This window comes from Callithrix jacchus, chromosome 12, assembly GCF_049354715.1.
Source record: "Callithrix jacchus isolate 240 chromosome 12, calJac240_pri, whole genome shotgun sequence".
Lineage (NCBI taxonomy): Eukaryota > Metazoa > Chordata > Mammalia > Primates > Cebidae > Callithrix > Callithrix jacchus.
The window spans coordinates 105,620,391-105,642,046 of record NC_133513.1 but is presented as its reverse complement, the minus strand read 5'-3'; the positions used below and the strand labels follow the sequence as shown (position 1 = coordinate 105,642,046).

The window sequence follows — 21,656 nt, the reverse complement described above, 5'->3', positions numbered from 1 at the left end:
GTGAGAAACAAATGTGCCTTGTTTAAACCACCCAGTCTATGGAATTCTGTTGTAGCAGTCTGAACTAAGACACTACCATTGACAGGTCTAGGCAGAGTGAGGAGGAGATAGTGACTTTGCCTAAAGTGATGGAAACTGCCTGCCATCTAGGCTGAAATCACCAAGTAAGATGAAAGAGAATATGAAATCACTTCAACTCTGCATCTTGTCATGAGTTAAGATTTTAGAGCTTGGCAGTTTGGGAAAACACAAGCGGATTGGCCCGGGTGGAAAACAATGCTTTGTGACATGACACGCCCATCTGCTGGAACGCTGGAATACTTGAACAGGCCACTAATCAGGGGTGTGGTAGCCACAGAGGACCACAGCTGTGGTCATCTCCGTGAGGATTACCTTCTCCGGTGGACTGACGGAACACAAGTGTGGACATCATTTAGCAGAAGGAGCTGTGACTTTATTAGGCACCAATCTTAGAAGGAATGCTACTCACCAATGAACCTCTGGAAAGCCAGACACTAGACAATACTCTGCCTGTGTTCGACAACGAGTGCACAAAAGGTGTCAAAGCATGTGTTTCAGCATATGTGAACAAAGAGCATAAAGATGTGTGAGACGGGTGTTAAAACATCAGTTCAAACACGTGTTTAACCATGTGTGAGGAGAAGGGTGTTAAGCCATGTGGTAAAGCAAGTGTTAGAGCATATTCGATTACAAGTGTTTCTCATTTGGGAGCTTAAATTATTTTCCCCCTAATCCAGTGTTGCTAAGCAATAGCTCTGTGTTGTCCTAACTTAACACAATAAATTATTAAACTTAAAAAAATTGAAGCTAGAATTCTTTTTTCCTGTCTTGGTTTCATCACTAAGGATTTACGTCTATAGTTTTCAATAAACAGAGTGCTCTTCTGCTAGTGTAAGCAAAAACTGGGGTACATTCCATATGTAGGAAGGCAACAGTCAGAAACTAGGGGCAAACCACACTGAATACACAGAGACAATAAGCAGAGTTTGGAAGATGTAGTGATACATTACACAAATCTCAAGGTCTGAAAAGCCGCAAAGCCCACAGACTCAGGGTTCCTTTCCCACAGCTAGGATTCAGCTTTTTGTTTTCAATTTTAAAATATACATATCACTGTACTAAGCACAGGGATTTCTACAGTTCTTATTGATAGTAACATGTGATGGAGACTGGCTTTAAGGTACATCTGACACTATTTGCTGAATATTTTAGCTTATGTTACATTATGAATCTCCATAGCTGCTGTGGGTGTCCATTCCAAAGCAAATAGATTTGCTTAGTTTAAAACATAAATACACAACACCGGATGTCACTTAAAAAAGAATAAAAGTAGACAAAACCCAGAATGTGCTATTAATGCGTTTCTACAGGGTGAAGAATATACACACAGACACACACAAACACACACACACACACACACAATGCTAATACAAAGAAACAAAATTTCACACAGCTGTTTTCTGTTTTATTTTCTTGTTATGGAACAAAACTATAAACAAAATAAACGAGTAAAGCTATTTAAGCCCATTCATTTCTCCACTGGTAATGAATATAATTACATATTTTTTTTAAAAATACCAAGAACAGAATTAGCTGGGTGTGGTGGCACGCACCTGTAGTCCCAGCTACTCGGGAAGCTGAGGTAGGAGAATCACTTGAACCTGGAAGATGGCGGTTGCAGTGAGCCAAGATGGTGCCATTGCACTCCAGCCTGGGTGACAGAGCAAGACTCTGTCTCATTAAATAAATAAATAAATAAATAAATAAACAAGAACAGAAGAAAAGCAAAAAATCTGCAAGTTTGTGTTCCAATTCCACTTCTCACACAGTACTAATTACTATGGCTTTTCCTGCTTCATGGAATAATCTATATCCAAGTACTACTTGACTATACCTAAGAAAATATTTCAGATTATTCTGAATAAAGAAAATCTGATATATCATTAGAATAAAAATATTGCCTTCTCAATCACCTTTTGCTTCAAGATCATGGAATGCTTTATTGAATAAACACTGGCAAGAGGGAAACACACAATTAAAGCCAGTGTCTTCTGCCAGCCACCCCTGTAGCAGAGGTCACAGAATTTTTGAATACTTATGTTTTCCTGTTCACTTGTGTCACCTAATGATTTGTTCACATAGCTCAGTATATACTCAAGGAAATATAATTCCTCAGCAGAAAAAGCATGGGTTCTGGCTGCTGTGACCTGACTCTTTGCTAAAGAAATTCCAGAGTGCACACTGAAAAAGTGGTGATTACTATTTTTTCTTCTCGAAGGCTCAGCCCAAATTAAGAAAACAAAGAAAACAGAATCTGACCAAGGAAATAATAGAGGAAAGTTGCTCACAGGTTTTCTTAGTTTATGTTTAATGGTTTTATTTTGACCAAAACAAATAGCCCAATGAGTGAACTCATTTTAGAAATCCCATGTTACCTCAATATTAAGACATTTTAGTTCTAATAGTGCAAAAATGAATATAGAATGTAGACAATTTTCCATCAATACTAAACACATCCTGAAATCTGAAACAATTTCACTCAGGTTGGTCTTGAAATGCATGCAAGCCAGGCTGAGGAATTAAGGCTTATGCTACAAAAATGATAAAACATACAGTGAATTTCACTGGTGAGGAGAAAAGCTATAAAGAAGACAGTGTGCTTTCCAAGTCCTCAGAGCTAGCTAGAATTGTGAGTCAGGTCAATTTCACTGAAGGCCCCTAGTCCTAAGTCAAACAAGCATGCAAACACATTCTACTTTATAGAAAACAGAGTAAGTACCTCTGATGGAGATACAGACCTTGAGATAAACTTATATATAAACTGGATTTTAAATATATATATATATAACATCATTCTCCCTAATTACATTTTTCTGTAGACATGGCATACTCAGTAAACAAAATGCATTGGAGGCATTGTAAAGGAAAGGTCTTTCTATAAAAAAATTCTCCCTAGAGCACTTTTTACGATGTTCTGTAGGGTAATAAGGTGCTTAGCAAATCTTACATAACAACCTACACGTTTCATCAAACTTTTCAGAGCATAGGAAAAATGATTAGAAACATAATTTTAACTTCCTCTGCTATTTGTCATGAACCTTGGTGGATGGATCATGTGTGGAGTAAAAAGGCTCGTGAAGGTGTAAGTTTTCTTGATTTTGCAACCCTGGGAATGTCCACTCCAGGGCTGTTTGGGTGAGGGCAAGCTGAGGGCAGTGCTTGTCCACTAGGCAGACAATGCATTTGCAATGTGCGTTTCCACTGCCTTGTGCTTTGTGCCTTTCCTGGAATGAGCCTGCCAGAGATTCCAGTTTAAGAAGAAACTATCCACAATCAACTAGTAACATATTTGCAAGAATAAATATGTGTATTTAGAGTAAGCTAGAGAATGGTCACAATGTCCCAGACTGACACTGAGTAACTGCCTCCTGAAGTTGGCACTGCTTCTCTTTTTATGAACATAATATCCTCAGCAATTATGGGAAAAACCAAAATCAATGCAAATAAGCCAAGCCCCTTTTTATCTTTTATACCTTACACTTTTAAAAAAATGTCATTTAAAGGCTTAATTAGATGCTTTTTATTTATGTAAATATGTATGTCCTTTTCTTATATCCAATATTTCTTACTAATGCTTGTAGAATTAATCAACCCTCAAATTAGAAATATTGAACTTTTTAAAAGCTTTAAATAATTAAATGCAAATGCTTCAGTCAGACATAAAAACAGTAAATACTATGCAGCAAAATTCAAGATAGTACTATGGTAAGATAAATATTTCTTTAAATTTGAACTTTTCATTTTTAGAAATCAATAAAGACAAAGCTCAAAAAAATTTTGTGTGTTCCATTTCCCACATAATTTAAAGGGCATCCAACAAATGGAAGATGAATTTATACCATTTAGTCAACTGCTTTACTTTGGAACATTTGCTATCTATCTATCTATCTATCTATCTATCTATCTATCTATCTATCTATCTCAGAGTCTCACTCTATCACCCAGGCTGGAGTGAAGTGGCATGATCTCAGCTCACTGCAACCTCCGTCCCCCGGGTTCAAGCGATTCTCCTGCCTCAGGTTCCTGAGTAGCTGGAATTACAGGCACCCACCACCACGCCTGGCTAATTTTTGTATTTTTAAAGGAGATGGGGCTTTACTATGTTGGCCAGGCTTGTCTCAAACTCCTGACCTCAGGTGATCGGTTCATCTCCACCTCCCAAAGTGCTGGGATTACAGGTTTGAGCCACTGTGCCAGGCTGGAAAATTTGCTTTCTGAGACCAACTCAGACTGAATAAGATTTTTTCTTTTTGAAATGGAATCATCAAACTTTGTTTAAAGGAGGTTAGAAGTAAAAAGCCACCACAAATAAAGAGACTAACTCTACCATTCATAGGCATGCTTCCAGACATTAGTGTTTTCTCCTAAATATGTGTTTCCTTCCAGATCTTTACTAAAATGCAGGAATGTAAGTCAGCAAGCTTTATGTAAATCAATGTCATAGCTCATCTGTTCTTTTATTCACTAATCCATCTATCCATCCATGCATCCATGCATCCATCCATGCATGCATCCATCCATCCATCCATCCATCCATCCATCCATCCATCCATCCATCCATCTAACCAAATACTTTCTGAGTGTCCATTCTGTTCCAGGAACTAGCAAGGCACAGCAGATGTGAAGCAAAATAAGCTTCAGTCCCTTGTCCTCAAGGAGCTTTAAGACTTTTGGGGTAGAGATGGAGATTGGAAGTGCAGTAGAGATTAAAACAGATAAAATATTTTAAGTTTCGGATCAGGAATGCCTCATTCCACAGTGGGACAAAGACTGAAGGCACAGTGATCCCAGTAGGGCCTCTGAATGTGTCTAGGCCCTTGGGCCAGAAGTGCCTTTGATTTATTCAAGTGCATGTTCATCTTGGGTCAGCCAGCACTCAGGAAGAACAACCAGGGCTTTTTAACTTACTTTTTGTGCTTCCTTTGGAAAACTGAGACAATAATTTGATCACTCCTTTCATTCAATCACCATTTTCAGCTCAGAGTTTAGAGTTCTTCAAGATTTTTACATTTTACATGGTGAAGGTACCTTCAGACTTATGCCAGGTAAGCTATTTTTATTTTTATTTACTTATTTATTTATTTTTAGACAGAGTTTTGCTCTTGTTGCCCAGGTTGGAGTGCAATGGTGCAATCTCAGCTCACTGCAACCTCTGCTTCCCGGGTTCAAGAGATTCTCCTGCCTCAGCCTCCCAAATAGCTGGGATTATAGGCGCATGCCACCACGCCTGGCTACTTTTTGTATTTTTAGTAGAGATGGGGTTTCACTATGTTGGCCAGGCTGGTTTTGAACTCCTGACCTCAGGCAATTTGCCTGTCTTGGCCTCCCAAAGTGCTGGGATGACAGGCATGAGCCACCGTGCCTGGTCAGGTAACTTATTTTTAAAGAATTATTTATAATTTTAAATCATTTAACTTCTTTCCCCTTAACACTTGGGAATTAAATAAATAACAGTTACATTAAAAAAAGTTTTAAGATGCAGAAAAATAAATACACTTCACATGGTTGGTACTTATATATGTTTTGATTCCATGTTTGAGTGCTTAAGAGCTTATCAGAGGTTGGGAATCAAAGTGAGAGAAAATAGCAGATATTTGTGTTTGCTATGGTATTTCACTTGTGCTCGTGAGAGAGACATTCATTCATCAAACATTTATCGAATGCATATTATGCACCAGGCACCAGATTTACTGACATGGTGAGGCAGAGATGAAAGCCTATCCCTGCCCTCCAGGGAGGGACTCACTGTCTGGTGGGGAGATGGGCAAGGAACCTGACAAGGACAGCACAGCAGTAGTTCCCACTGTGATGTGTGCAGACCACTGGAGAAATGAGAGAGGATTTTAGGCAGCACGCAGATGATTACTTTTAACATTTTATTTCAGATATTAAGTTATGCATCTATTTTAACATGTGAGAAAATATGTAGCTAGCACATTAAAATCATAATTCCATGGGCAATATGCTGTGTGATAAAGCTAAAGAAGAAGACACTGTGCCAATTTAAAGGAAAATAATGTGGGTGTTAGGCAGGTAGGCATGCCCTCGCCACCTCCGTGAATAAAAACTAATTGTGGCTGGGCGAGGTGGCTCATGCCTATAATCCCAGCACTTTGGGAGGCCGAGGCACGTGGATCACAAGCCTGTCTCCATAGACCCTGCTCTTACCTGTCATGCCCTGCTATACACTATGGGGCATAAAGTTTCTCAATTGCACAGGTCACAAACCTACAGGTGATAGGTGGGTAATATAAATGAGGAAAATAGGTCAAATAAGAGAGCAGATCGAGACCATCCTGGCTAACACAGGGAAACCCTGTCTCTACTAAAAATACAAAAAATTAGCTGGGCATGGTGGCACGTGCCTGTAATTCCAGCTACTCGGGAGGCCAAGGAACTGCTTGAACCCGGAAGGTGGAGATTGCAATGAGCCGAGATTGCGCCACTGCACTCCAGCCTGGGCGACAGAGTGAGACTCCATCTCAAACAGACAAATAAACAAAAAAACTGACGGTACTACTCGACTCATTGACATGTGGGAAATAAGGCAGCTCAGTGTGGGTTAATAAAAAGAGATGACATTTTCCAAAGGCTGGAATCCTCAGTGCATGTTCTGGGCCTGAAATAAGATGCCATGAAAGAGGTGTGTGCTTCCGCGATGGTACAGGGAGGGGAAAGACACTGACATGGCTCGGGGGATTCAGAGGCTTCCAGAAAGAGCAGGCACAAGGATGAGGAGAAGCTGTGCTGAGAAACAAGTACATTTCATTTGTAGAACTGTGGAATCTTAGGTTTGGATGGAACCCCAGAAATCATCTGTTATACTGTCTGCAATTTACTTTAAAGCACCTCTGCATAGATAGGGAGACATATATACATGCGTTAGTTAGTTTTAATCGACACTCCAGGGTGGTGAGTTTAGAACTGAAGTGAGCTAATGGGAATATACATTTCAGAGGTGTTTAGTAACATTTAAAAGGCTAATGAAAAGCCACATTCCAGAGGCAGCTCCTACGTGTACAGCGGCTATCTTTGTCTTATTAATTAGTTACTCTTAATTAGCATAACTAATTAATTAATGATTATTAATTAAGACATTAGAAATGGTATTGAAGATATGTAGACTGGCTCAAAATAGCGTCATTCACACTTCCACAGCCTGAGTGGAAAGGTTATCAGAATGCAGTAACCCCAATTGAGTCTCCCTGAATGGTGTCCTTGAATCTGGATTTTGGATTAGTCCTGTGTCCATCCATCTATTCAAAGGAGGATTTTACCACATGACTTTGACTAGAAAGTCAGCTGACTCCCATTGCTACACAGTCTCACATCTGCCTCCAGTGAACCTTTCATGCAAGTTGCTGTCAATGCACCCTCCCATCAGGAAAGAGGACAGGACTTCATTGGGCCTATCACATGCTGAGTGATGGTTTTGTGTATGCTTGCTAACTTAAATTTCTCTGTATGCCCGAATCCAGGCTGAGATTTGCTTTCATGTGGCTATGTTACTTGGGAGGCAGGCATGGCCCTCAATCACCTCCAATGCATCTGCCTCAAAATGTAGCCACTGTCCACCAAGAAGAACCTAATAATTAAGAAAGATCAAATTTGCTACAGTCATATCTCAACTAAACTAGCTCTCTCAGAGAGATTAAGTGATTTGTCCAAAGTCACACAGCTAGTTGACAGTAGAACTGAGTTTAGAATGTGGGGTCCCTTGCTGCATCTTCCTAACTAACAGTTGTAGTCCAGGGATGCTCATGCCAGTTATCTGTGGAACCTTTATTTTATTTATTTATTTATCTATCTATTTATTTCTGAGACAAAGTCTCGCTCTGTCACCCAAGCTGGAGTATGGTGGCATGGTCTTGGCTCACTGCGACTCATACCTCCTGCGCTCAAGAGATTCTCCCACCTCGGCCTCCCAAGTTGCTGGGAGCACAGGCACATGCAACCACGCCTGGCTAACTTTTTTATAGTTTTAGTAGAGACAGGGTTTCACTAGCCTGGTCTCGAATTCTTGGTCTCAAGTGATCTGCCTGCCTTGGACTTCCAAAATGCTGGGATTACAGGTGTGAGCCACCGTACCCGGACTGTGGGACTTTTAAACAATGCATGTGCACAGATCCAGCCTGGGAAATTCTCATTCTGAAGGAGGGCTGAGGCAGGGGCACCTATGTCTGCGGCAGGGGCTATGTTTTAAAAAATCTGTGCAGGCAACTCTGATGCACACACTTATAATAGAGAATCATAGGGCTATGGCGTGGATATTAACAGGTACCATCTATTGTACATTTTCTTCAGGCCCTGTCCTGTGGTAGGTATTTCACATGCTCATATTTTTTTTATTTTTACAACTAGCCAGCCAATGAATAAGTTGTTTTAGCATTTTACTCAAGTGATAGCTTATAAATGGCAAGATGGAGATTCCAACCAAGATTTTCCTGTCTTCATAGTCCCTGCTCTTAACTGTCATGCCCTACTACACACTATGGGGCATAAAGTTCCTCAATGGCACAGGTCCCAAACCTACAGGTGACAGGTGGGTAATGTAAATGGAGAAAATAGGTCAAATAAGAACTGGGGTGAGCCAGAGGCCAAGTGGCCCTTTAATGGGTTCTGAGAGTTTGGATGCTTTAAGAGCAGTGACGCAGAAGAACAGAACTCTCATCCATGGTTTTGCGATCGCAAAAGGGTTCAGTGTCTTTGCGAACAATCTGACAGGTTCTTATAAAATTAAACATATACTTACCATAGACCCAGCAATCCTACTCCCAGATATTTACCAAGAGAAATAAAAACCTATGTCTGCAAAAACATATATACACAAATATTCACAGCAGCGTTATTATAATAGCCCAAAATTAGAAGCAACCTAAAGATTCATCTACTGGTGAACAGATAAGTAAATTGCAGTATATTCCTACTCTGGAATATTACTCAGCAATTAAAAGGAATGAAATACTAACATATGCAATCACATGGATGAATTTCAGAAGCCCTATGCAAGTGAAAGAAGTCATACACAAGAGATGACATACTGTATAATTCCATTTACATGAAATTCTAGAGAAGGCAAAACTCCAATGTCAGGAAGAAGATCAGCCGGGACAGGGTGGGAAAGGAGATTTGAACGCAGAGGGGCAGAAGGATACTTCTGGAGTGAGGGAACTGTTCTATATCTTGATGTGTGGTGGCAGAACAAGGCAACACAGCTGCGTATGTGTACCAACATATGTCCAATTCTACAGTTAAAATGGCTGAATTCTGTTGTATGTAAACAATAATTAAACAAAATTGTTTAGACCAAAAGAAAATAATTCTGCAGGCCACTTGTGGCCCACAGACTTCCAGTTTTCAACCTCTGGTCTCAGTAGAGAGATTCTGTTTTAGCTGCTCCTGAGGAAATACAAAAGATGACAAAAAGTCATCCATCATCCTCCCCAGGGCTAGGCTCAGGAAGAACAGTGACGTTTTCGTTCATCCCCCTCTTCCGACGCTCTGTCCTCCTTCATCATATGCAAAATGCTCCCATGCTGCCCCCTGGCTGTCCAGCACCTCCTACCAGGGCGCCCCACCCACGTCTCCTTTTGGAGTCAGCTCCAAAACCATCCTTCCTTCCAGCCCTCCTCCTGACTTCCGGTACTCAGAGGCGGCCCCTTGGTGCTCTGTGCAAGGTGGAGACACATTTCACGTGGTTAACACATGACCAGATAAGTACACATGACTGTTACTGATTACATTTCCAAGCACTGACATCTGACGAAGTCAATGCATGAAGCCTTAAGCCAAGTTCAGTATTGCCTTCCAGTCAGTTAGGGAATACCCTGGAAAAAGTAGGGCTGTTTCTGGAATCCACCGCACTCTTCCCTACCAGAGTGACTTGCCTGCTCTGCTTAGACATACATTTTTGCCATTAATATTATCATCAAACATGTTAAAATTAACATATGCAAGTGGTTTAAATGGATACTATAACAAGATACAAATAACTCTCAGTACTCACTTGTCAAAACTCAGAGTGCTCTCAAATACCAGGCTGAGGAGCTCTAAGGACACGCTAGAGGCAGCCCTTCTACTTTCTGAAAACAAGCGAATGTCAACCACACGCTGCTAGGCTTTCTTGAGCCTCCATATATGTCATAATAACTTGATTTTTTTAAAATCCACTAACTACAATAACTATAAAAAATTGACAGTAGTATGAGCTGTAATGTTAAGTTTAAAATGAAAAGGCAGAGGTTAAAATTGGTTACACTACAATTAGAGCCATATAAAGAAAAATGTCAACAGATGAAGAAAAAGTTATAACTAAAAATATTGGGGTGGGAGAAAATTGTAGATGGGGTGGGTTATAGTGTTAGGAGTGATTATTTTTTCCTTTTCTTTAAAAAAAGTTTTCTTTTGCTTTGATGTTACTATTTGTGTAATAAAAATCAGAAGAAAAAGACTTGGCCAGGCGTGGGGGCTCACACGTATAATCCCAGCACTTTGGGAGGCCGAGGTGGGCAAATGACCTGAAGTCAGGAGTTTGAGACCAGTGTGGCCAACAAGGTGAACCCTGTCTCTGCTAAAAATACAGTAATTAGCCAGGCATGGTGGCGGACGCCCGTAATCCCAGCTACTCGGGAGGCTGAGGCAGGAGAATCACTTGAACCTGGAGGCAAGAGGTTGCAGTGAGCTGAGATTATGCCACTGCACTCCAGTCAAAAAAAAAAAAAAAAAGACTTGGCCACTGGCCAGGATTCTACCATGTCACCCATGGGTTAATGTCTGCAGGGCTGTGCCCATTTCTTCCTCCTCAGAGATCTGCAAGGCCGAAGTGTCCTTCAGTACCCTGCCAGGTCCTCTCAAGTGCTTGGTCAGCTTTAGTCATGCTGATGAAATCAGCCCCTCCTTCTTCTGAGGCTGGCTGTTCGCGTGGCCATTTGCAAGTGGAAATAATAAAAGCCAGAGAACTTGATCAGCAAGGCAGGTGTGCACCAAGAAAGCAGTGCCCAGAGATGGATTTAATTCTGAAAATGTTAAAAAATAATATCTTGACAAGACATATGGTTCATACATTTTTCCCCAAAGCAAAACTGGCTTAAAATTTTCAAGTCCTATTAAAGCAAAATTATTGCTTAAAAAAAAAAAGTTGTAACATGCCTAGGCCTGTTTTCTTGATGTGGTGAAGTCTGATTTGATTTTGCCTATCCAGGCTCTCTGATCTGTGGCTTCTGAGGGTCCTCTAGGATCTGGCCCTGGCTCCCCTCTACCCCTCCACTCACCTATTCTCAGCAAGGAATCTGATTATGTCACACTCAGCACAGCTGAGGGAGCAGGTTACAGAGGTGCCCACAGAGCCTCTGAGGAGACAGCACAGCTGCACGATCAAGAGAGCAAGTTCTAAAGGGAGGCATTTTGGGTACCAGCTCAGGATGGCAGTTTTGATGGCACAGTGCCCCAAAGAAAAATTCCACCTTTTGGTGGGGTTCTGTTCTGTCTACATACGTAGTTTGTAGTACCTTTCAGAAGCCTTAGAAAAACACCATGAAACCAGTGATGTTCAAGAGGAAATAACGTGTGAAAAGAAACACATCAATGGTTACATGAAAACTGTGAAAGAACGTGGCCCTTTAATAACGTTCATTCTGTCCAGAGCATATAGTAGGCACTCGCGCAGTGGGCGACTGACTTTGTGAGGCAGTATTTGGAATGGCCCCCTAAATCCTGCCTCACTGTGTTACTTAGAAGGACACCTAAACCTCAAAGAAGATTCATCTAAAGAAACTGGCACGTGGGAATTCATTTTCCCTAAGGCTTCCAGGCCTTGTGTCAGTAAGTCATCAATAATTAAATACCAACAGTTAGAATAGGACCACCCAGGCAGACAGGCCCAAGGGTAGAGCTACAGAAATAGTTGGTATGGCCCCCTTCCTTATCTAGGGCAATTTAAAAAATCACTCAGGTTCCAGTTTACAATGGTGCCTCATCCATGAATCCTAATGCTGCATCAAAGTGTCCATTAGGTTTGAATGAAGAAAATAGAAGATGATGAAAATATACACCACCAAAACTTACATCACAAACTGCCAGAGCCTAGAAGGATTTTCTGTTACAAAAAATGAACTGTGTTGAAAAATGAAAGCAGTGGTTCACCTCCCACATAGTCTTCTACTAGATAGAAAGTGTATGATTTGTAACAACCAGAAATCAAGATGCAAACTCTCATGAGTAAGGGCTATAACGCAGGAGGTATTTGAACTGTTGTCTTCTTTTTTTTTTTTCCTCCACATTCCCCATCTTGTTTCTGTTCTATATGCAGTAAGGAAACCAGAGTTCCCAGGAAAACAATAAATCAGTATTAGGTACTATACGGAAGGCATGCCATCATGCACTGAATTCTGACCACTGTGGTCTTCATAAATAGTGTGGTATTTTTCGTGATGGTGGGAGGGTAAGGTTGGAAAGGAGATGACAGTTGTGCACATAAGAGGTGGACATTTTCCCCAACAGAGTCAAGGAATGGGAGAAGGAAGAAGTCCCATTTCATTCCAATAAAGACAGTCTACACAGAGGGAATTGGGACAGAGGTGAGCACATCAATCAGCTCTCCATTTGCAGATTCAAGAAGTAGTTTTGAAAAGTAACCAGACAAAAAACTCAAAACAACATGTAGATGATGGAAAAATAGATACTAGAGAACAAAGGAAAAAACCCAACATCCTAAAGATTCTGAAAAAGAATGCAATTCTGAAACTTATGGACTAAAGACACCAAAAAATGTTTTAAAACATTGGTGTCTTTAAGAAGAACAGTAAGAAAATAAAGCTTTATAAAGCGAGGGTAGAAAACTGTAAGGTAAGAACCAGTGAGACTTCAAGGAGATAAGAGATGAGGCAATAGGTCACACAAAGAAAAAGATTTCAGGGAAACCAGTAATGCAACAGCAGCATTTCTTTTCACACAACCAGCAGCACTTTCTAGAAACAATGCTACAAAGAGCGGAGCTAATGGTGTTGGAGATAAATGAGAAGAAAAAGAAGAGAACAAAATGATTTTTAAAACATGACAAATATAGACGATACAGAGGTCTAGTGTGGGAATCATGGATGATCCTGACACCAGATAATTTAAAATGGAAGCAATAACCCAAGACATGGCTTTAAACAATCCTCTCCTCGTGGGTGGAGGGAAGACTTGAAATTTCAAATACATAGTTCTGTGATCCATGCAAAATGAGTGAAAGACCTCATATCTAGAAACATCTATACTCCGTTTAATTCCAAAGATTTATAAAACCAAAACTAAACAAAACCTACAACATGTCACTAGAGAGCACCATAAATTGGTCTATTCTTCTGCTACTCTGAAACACGAAATTCCAGAAGACAACAGTTCCACATCTATAGATTCCTACAAAGGATAAGATCTAAAGATATTACAGCTGGCCCAATGAGCACAGATACATACATATGTGTATGTCACATATATGCAACTGGTGGCAGTTCCTATCTAGAAATAAAAATAGATCTAAATCATATATCTTTCTTGAAAAGTTATTTGAAGATATATCCCAGCTGACTTCAAGATTAGAGAGCTAAGAACGCAAGAATGAGGAAGTCATAAAAGAGATGAGCATTTATTATCTTCAAGGATGCCACACTAAGCAAATAATATGGTTTATGAATGAAGATATATAGCTTCACTGTATAGCTATAAGCTAGAAAAAAAACATAAATGTTATGTTATGTTATGTTATGTTATGTTATGTTTAACATAAAGAAAATATTTCTGTGAGGGAATACCATATAACCATTACAAAGAGTTTTTTTTTTTTTTTTTTTTTGAGACGGAGTATCACTCTTGTTACCCAGGCTGGAGTGCAATGGCGCGATCTCGGCTCACCACAACCTCCGCCTCCTGGGTTCAGGCAATTCACCTGCCTCAGCCTCCTGAGTAGCTGGGATTACAGGCACGCGCCACCATGCCCAGCTAATTTTTTGTATTTTTAGTAGAGACAGGGTTTCCCCTTGTTGACCAGGATGGTCTCGATCTCTTGACCCCATGATCCACACACTTTCAGTTTATCCTTAATGCAAATAATAGGATATAAAATATTACATGTTGTACATAAATAAAATACATAGAAAAAGCTGGAATAAAACGAGCCAATTAATAGTTGTGACCTTTAGCCAGTATAATTATGAATAATTTTATCCCTGTTTCTTGATGTTTTTTTCCCTTATAAAATAAGAGGTTTCTAAAATCATTTGTTATTAAAATAAATTTTTTAAATTTGGCAAAAATACAAATCACAAAGACTATGGGGAAACTTTAAGATGATGATATTAATTGAGTAGATCAACATAAAATTGAACTTGAAACATGGCTGAAAGCCTGGAAAGGAATACTTGGGTCAAAGGAATAGCTTGCTTCAAGGTAGAGGGATTAAAAACAATTTTTTTTTTTTTTTTTGACACAGAGTTTCGCTCTTGTTGCCCAGTCTGGAGTGCAATGGTGTGATCTTGGCTCACCACAACCTCCGCCTCCCAGGTTCAAGTGATTCTCCTGCCTCAGCCTCCTGAGTAGCTGGGATGACAGGTATGCACCACCACGCCCGGCTAATTTGGTATTTTAAGTAGAGATTGTGTTTCTCCATGTTCGACAGGCTGGTCTTGAACTCCCTTCCTCAGGTGATCCACCCGCCTGGGCTTCCTAAAGTGCTGGGATTACAGGCATGAGTCACCAAGCCCAGCCAAAACAATTTTTTTTCTTTAAAAATTCCTTTATTATTATTTGATGTTTTATAGGAAAAATATGATTTAAAAAGAATATTCCCAAATAAAAAAAGTTACTTATATCTTAGATATGGTAATATTGTAGAGAAAGAAATCTTTCTGAAGCCAGCAACAACTTTCTGCCTACAGTCTCCCAAAGACCACTCAGGTTCACTTTCATGTTCCAACCAATTACTGTTATTACAACTCAGGCCAAGCCTGAATGGAGGGCAGGCTTTTATTTCTTACACTCTTATCCCTAGCACTTAGCCCAGTGTTTGGGGGATCTCAAATGCACCAGAAATATTTGGTGAATGAACAAACGAATAACAGAAAGAAAGACTATTTGATTTTATAGGTATATATCATTTGGAAAAAAGATACTTTGCATTCATCTACTTTTTACAGCATCTCCAATGTTGAAAACTAAAAGCATGCTTTGCTTCAAGAATTCTCATTACTTATCATAGATTGCATGCTCCATGGAAATCCAGCCCGAGCCAAAACATGGTGCCATATTTTAATTTCTCTTTTTCCATTTCAAAAGAAAAAGCTGTAGTTAATTCTAATTTTCCTGCGGGCAGAGGGAAGAGGAACTTTTTATGTGTGTGAAAGAATGGCACCCCCCCCCAGCCATCTGAGGACAGTTCCTCCCAGGAACACCTGTTTGCTCCAACTGAAGCCCGTCCAAATTGAGTCCCCAGGATCAGGAGCGAGCTCTCCAAATGTCCCACCATTCTAAATATTTATTCCCCACCTGTCTGATGGCCGTGATAGCTTGGGAATGCTCCAGCCAGGGAAAGCTGTTTCTTGGCCCTGACATGGCAGAGCTAACAGCAGCTAATGTTCACCCAGAATCTAGTCTAGATCCAGTCACCCCAGAGTTTAAAAAAGCCCCTTCTCTCACAGTCTACCAGGCTTAGCAAAAGTTCTTAAGGAGGGGGAGGTAAATAATTTTTCATCTTCCTACCAGTGTGCTGCAAACCAAGAGGTACATTTTATTCTCTGTTTCTTAAATCTGACTTTTGAGTTTTCTACTCATATTTAACACTTAGTATTCTGGTTTTATTAAATAGTTGCCAACTAATACAAATGAAGATAAATGAATGAAGGTAAATTAATTTCTCCAACAAGAAAATTGTTAAAATTCAGAACATAAAATACAATAAAAACAATCTCAAACACATAATTTAACATCCAATTCAGGGAAGAAAAAAGAGGTACCCACATCAAACTCTAGCTATAATAGTGAAATAATGTTTTATTTAAAAAAATTTATTTAAAAAATTCAAACTATACGTTTGAAAAGCTTACATAAAGCCTTATAAAATAAGAGACCTTTTATCTCTTCCAGATCCATGAGCTTGAAAATACTTTATCTATGCAATTTCAAGGCACATAAAAACCCCAGTGAATAAATAAAATGTTCTTTTTTTTTCTTTATACAGATGCTTTAAAAATTATCCATTTAAATCACTTGGCCTTGAACAAACAGATTAAAAGACCTAAAAAGCTATGGCTTCAGATCATGTGTACAGAATAGAAAATGAATGCTTTTCTTTATTGGCTGGGCAAGTTTTCTAATAACTAAATTTCTATAAGCCCATTCGATGATAAAGACTTAATTGGGACACATGAAAAAATTCAGTATTTTTAAGTGATACACTTATCAAATAAATAATATGCCACAATAAAATAATTTATGTACTTTGCCAATATTCTTTGCATCTATGCATGAATCATATGTAGAATATGTATAGTCAATGTGCAGTTTTATTTCAAAGACCTGTCTTTAAAATGAACTTTATAATAAATATATAATGTTATAAATGTGTAGTTTTATAAATATGCAATTTAAGTCAAGCGTGTGAAAATTTGCAATATTTTTCTAAAATTGGGGCACAACCAGTGAAAAGATTTTTCATAACTGCTTACAATGAGATCTTATTAGGTGATTTCAAGCCTTTCTTAAGAAAATTTTAAAGTTCATCATAATCAAAAAATTTAAATTTGTGTAATTTTCACATGTCAAAAATATTCTTCTTTTGATTTTTTCCAATCATTTAAACATGTAAACCACTATTAGCCTGAAGGCCATAAAGAAACAGGTAGCAGGCTGGATTTGGTCTGTGGTCTGTAATTTACTCACTCCTCGTCTCAAAGCTAAAGGCTACTGGCTGGGTACAGTGGCTCAGGCTTGCAATTTCAGCACTTTGTGGGGGCTGAGGCAGGAGGATTGCTTGAGGCCAGGAGTTTGAGACCAGCCTGGGCAACATGAAGAGACCCTGTCTCTACAAAAAATTAAAAAGTTAAAAAGTAGGTGGATGTGTGAAGTGAGCCTGCACTCACAGCTACTTGGGAGCCTGAGGTGGAGGTGGAAGGATCACTTGAGCCAAGAAAGTTGAGGTTGCGGTGAGCTGTTGTTGCTCCACTGTACCCTAGGCTCAGTGACTGTGAGATCCTGTCCCTTAAAACAAAGAAAAAAAAAAGAAAAATTCAACAGTTTGAGGAAAGGTTGAAGCTCCCACATTATATTCACTTTAAGAGCAGATAAAGTTACAAGTTGTTTTGTTAATTTCCTATGTATCCTCAATGCAGCTGTGGCGAAACATATCTTCCTAACACTCCACCACCATCAGCACCGTTGCCCTGCAAGGACTCCAATTCTGCTGCTAGGAGCTACTACCTTGCAGCTACCATGAGAAGGAAAGAGGCATGATGCCATATGTGGGTTAAGAATGGGGCAGTAACTGTCAGGTCTGGTTCTTGTCTATTATCTCCTCTGTGAAGTCTTATCTGCACATCCAGGCCCCAGGAATTTCTTCTTCCTGTCATCTCCTAGAGCAATGATCTTTCACTTACCATGTAGCGTAAGTTACTATGAATTGTTGTTTCTTAAAATGTCTCAACAAAAGCTCCCAATGAGATATTAAGCTACCTAGGAGTAGAGTCTGGAATTTGTTGTATTTCCATTGACTAACATTGGATTCTTAAGGGAATCTCCATATGCCCTTTAACCCAGCAGGCATTAAACATTTGGTGTTGAAGAAGAGGCTGATGCTGTTCCTACCAGAGGCTGCTAAGAACATGATTTCTGTGGCTAAAACCAGGGCACTGGTCCAAGTTTTGCTCCGTCTTTCTGGCGCAAACTTGGGCAAGACTCAACTTCCGCGGGTCTCAACTATCTCTGCCACAGGATAACAATGATAAAACTAATTCAGAGTTCTTATGAAGAATAACATAAATAAAATAATATATGCGACTACGCCTTATAGACCATAAGGCCCCATATAAATTTAGTTGTTCTGATTGTATTTAAGGACACATCTTTTATAAATAATCTGATTTCTCAAGGATGGCATCCCTACATTTTCAGTGTCTTGTTGAACTTTGTGGACAAATTCAAAATAAGTGTTTCTCGTAGGTCAATGCATTTTAAGTAAGCCAGAGTATCAAAGTAATTAAACAGTATTTAGCTAGAAAATTGGACACAGTTCTTTAACAATATCTCATCTTCTCAACTTTTTTTGTTGTTGCTGGAGTTGTGTATAGGCTCTTTTGAAAATTTTCTGGAAAGTTAATGTAAAATCCCCAGAAAAATGCATAAACACACATATGCACACACATTTTCAGAAAACTTCAGTGATTCAAGACTCCAGGAAGCCCACCACTGCCCTATCGCTTGAGACAGGGAGTGTGGTTTCAGGGAAGCACCGGGGACCTGATTCAGACATCTTGAACTGATTTGGGAATTAAATATGGTTGACAGGTTTTGTTTCTTTTTTCCCCTCAACACAAAAATCATTAAACCATAGGAAGGTAGGTGGACAGTGGAAAAGCTTTTTCCTAGGTAAACTATAATTGTACAGGAAACTAAGGAACTTTTTTTTTCCCCGTAATTCCAAACTGCTTCAATCCCCTTTTTAAAAATGTGGTCAGATCTACCATTCTGGCATTTTCCCCACTGATACTCATACCTTGGTACCAAAGTTCTTCACATAACTTTGCAAAAGAAGTCATTAGCCTTTTAAAAAGAACACTGAGGTTAAAAAAAAAAATCACTATGCCTCCTATCACGTCAGCTTCTACCTTGCCAAAAATGTTAGAGATAATTTTAAATAAAAAATGAAAACAAACTCAGTAAATACTAGCAAGGCGGTCAAACATCACAATTTTTTAGAAATATTTTAACTGCACTTTTGAAGTATTGAATATATTTCTTCACAGTGGTTTTTTTTTTCCCATAAAAGAAAAGAATTCTTTCTTAATACCTAGACGACAAATGCTCAAGATATACACAGTTGTTTCTTATTATGGCTTCCCTGGAAAACATTTCTGGGAAAGCACAATCCCCAGCCACTTACTTTGTTTACAACAGACAAAACTGCTTGTGTGGTATAAATAGGAGCCTGTCCTTAAATGCTGCTGAAAAATAAAATGCAACCATGAAAAGGAGCCATTTCCTGCCCTAAAGGTGGCTTAAAAAAAATTCTTAGCTACTTTAGGAACAGCACCAAAGCATAAATAATAATTACCAATTGCCGCATAATAAAAAAACTAATTTTATATTATAGAAAAAAAGAAAAACGAAAACAAGCCACATATTCCAGAGATGCCCTCAGAATTGTCAGCATTACAAGGTTTTCTTGCCCTGCAAGATGAAGAAACCCTCTTTTGTCCTCCTGCGTTTGTGATGTATATCTATAACTCGTCCTTGTTTGTGCAGATAAGCCTTGCCTTGTCTCCCTAACTGCACTTTCAAAAGCAGATTCACAGTTGTTTGACTTTTGATCTGGGTAGCAGCTAGCTTGACCACCTGCACTGTGCATGAGCTGTTACTGAGCTTGCTTTGTCCCATCTTATAACACAGCCAGCCTTTTAAAATTGATGTGTGAATACGCTAATTTACAATGTGAGCGTTCAAACAAAACAATATGGTGGTGGTAGTGGTGGTGGCAGTCGAAGAAGGGGGAGATTTGTGGAGGGAGAAGCCCCAACTCTCGATTTATAAAGTTCAGATATTGTTTGCTGCTTCTGGCATTTAATGAAACAGATGGCCAAAGCCCTCCCTTAACTTACAATGGAGCAGACAGTGGTGTAATGGTGTGGGGGCCTGGAATTGTAAAATGTTGTTTGGTGATGGTATATGTTAATCAATAGCCATTTACAAGGGGGGCTAAGGGCTCCATTACTTGTTTATAAGGAAGGCTACGGCTCCTTGCTTCAAGTTAACAGCTCAAGGCTGCGTTCAAAGAAGGCATTGATGGAGAAGGTAAAGTGCACCCTTCCTATTCTATGTGGCATTAAAGAATGGCATGCATCCCGGGGGAAAAAAGAAAATCATGAAAGGAAAGTAATTCAAAAATTAGGTCAAACTGTGGCTCACAATCAAGAAAAAAGATAAAGTGTGTTTCCACTGTGATTAAATAATGGAGAAAAATATTCTTTTATTGGGAAGTTACCTATTTTATCTTGGAATGAACATGTTTACACGTAGCCAAAGTGCAACAGATAAAAACCCGCAGGGTTTCAACTAAATTATACCCACATGAACCCAGATAACAACTCTGAAACAGTTTTTAGGCATCCTTCCAGAGAAGGCCTATATCAGGGTAACATGGCCGTGAGCCAAATGTGAGGAGGCTCCTGACCAGCAGTATCTCGCAATAGAGAAGTGAGGTTTGACCTCGGGATCCTGAAGACAACTAGTCCTGTAACAACTCCCCATTCTTTTGGGGGCAGAAATGTGCTGCATGTAACATCACCACTCCCCAGTACCCACGTTATCAACTGGTTATCAAGAGCTCATCTATGTGGCAAGAAGGCTATGCTGGGCCTTGACTAAGGCTACTTTCACTTTTATCAACCGCTGTGGATCCTCCAGCTGACTATGCATCCTGCTCTGCCTTCAGGTAGGAAATTGTAAACCTGCCTAGGAATCTGCACAGGAGTCATCACCATGGTTCCCTGGCTTCTTTTCTCTTTCACCTGTGTTTCTTCTTTATTTCTGCTGGTTGCACAGTACTCTGTGGGAGCTGTAAAGCATCCTTTTGAGGATGAGGTGGAGGGTAACAAAAATCTAGAAGAAAATGAAAACACAGTTGCTAATGATGACAATACATGCCATTGCCAAGTGGATGAGGTTCCTGTCTTGTGAGAAGTAAAAGCTGCTGTGAAAGATCAGAACAAAGATGTATCATTTCTGGCTGGGAGACTGAAGAAGGCTCGAGGGAGAGTGAGGTAATTCACCTGAGATCCGGAGCATAGACCAAAGCTCACTTGGAATATTCCAAAGGTAACATCTGTTGTTTTTGTCCACCCAGTATCCATTACCCTTTCTGAAAAAAGCTCTCAGGTTCTTCTTAGGGGACTATGCCTCAGCCATTCTCAGTCTGTTTGCCCATCCCCTGCACAGGGTCCCATGTCGAGAACATCAGATCATAGATTAATGGAGTTTCTACCTAACCAGAACCAATCAGAATCAATAATCCATTCTATTACTTTCACTGAAAGCATTCAAATGAAAAAAACTGCTACATTCAATGGCTATCACTGCAATGCTAGCAAGAGCTTTGTCTCCACCAGGGGAATCCTTGACGAAGGCCGGAACTCATCCACAAGCGATCTGAGACGAGAGATGGAAAGAGCAAGACCCAGTCCTGATGACATTGTTGGAACCTTTACATCTCACTGTGTTTCAAGTCACTTTACCCTTGAACAATTTAGTTACATGAGGTGATATATTTCCCATTTTTTTGCTTATGGCCAGTTTGATCTGGATTTTTACCATATGCATGTGGAAGATTTTGACTT

General features: G+C 39.6%; 1 protein-coding gene across 11 annotated transcripts in view; it reads right to left on the bottom strand.

Annotated features, from left to right (window-relative positions):
- Positions 1-21,656, bottom strand: part of VTI1A (vesicle transport through interaction with t-SNAREs 1A) — a 419,756-nt gene that overhangs the window by 163,947 nt on the left and 234,153 nt on the right. For 3 of the 11 annotated variants that reach the window (XM_078346498.1, XM_078346499.1, XM_078346501.1), the window contains one exon: positions 1,635-1,732. The exons of the other annotated variants lie outside the window; for them this stretch is intronic. In XM_078346498.1, the coding sequence (XP_078202624.1) occupies positions 1,635-1,732 (98 nt within the window). The remainder of the gene's footprint in view (positions 1-1,634; positions 1,733-21,656) is intronic. 11 annotated transcript variants of the gene reach the window in all.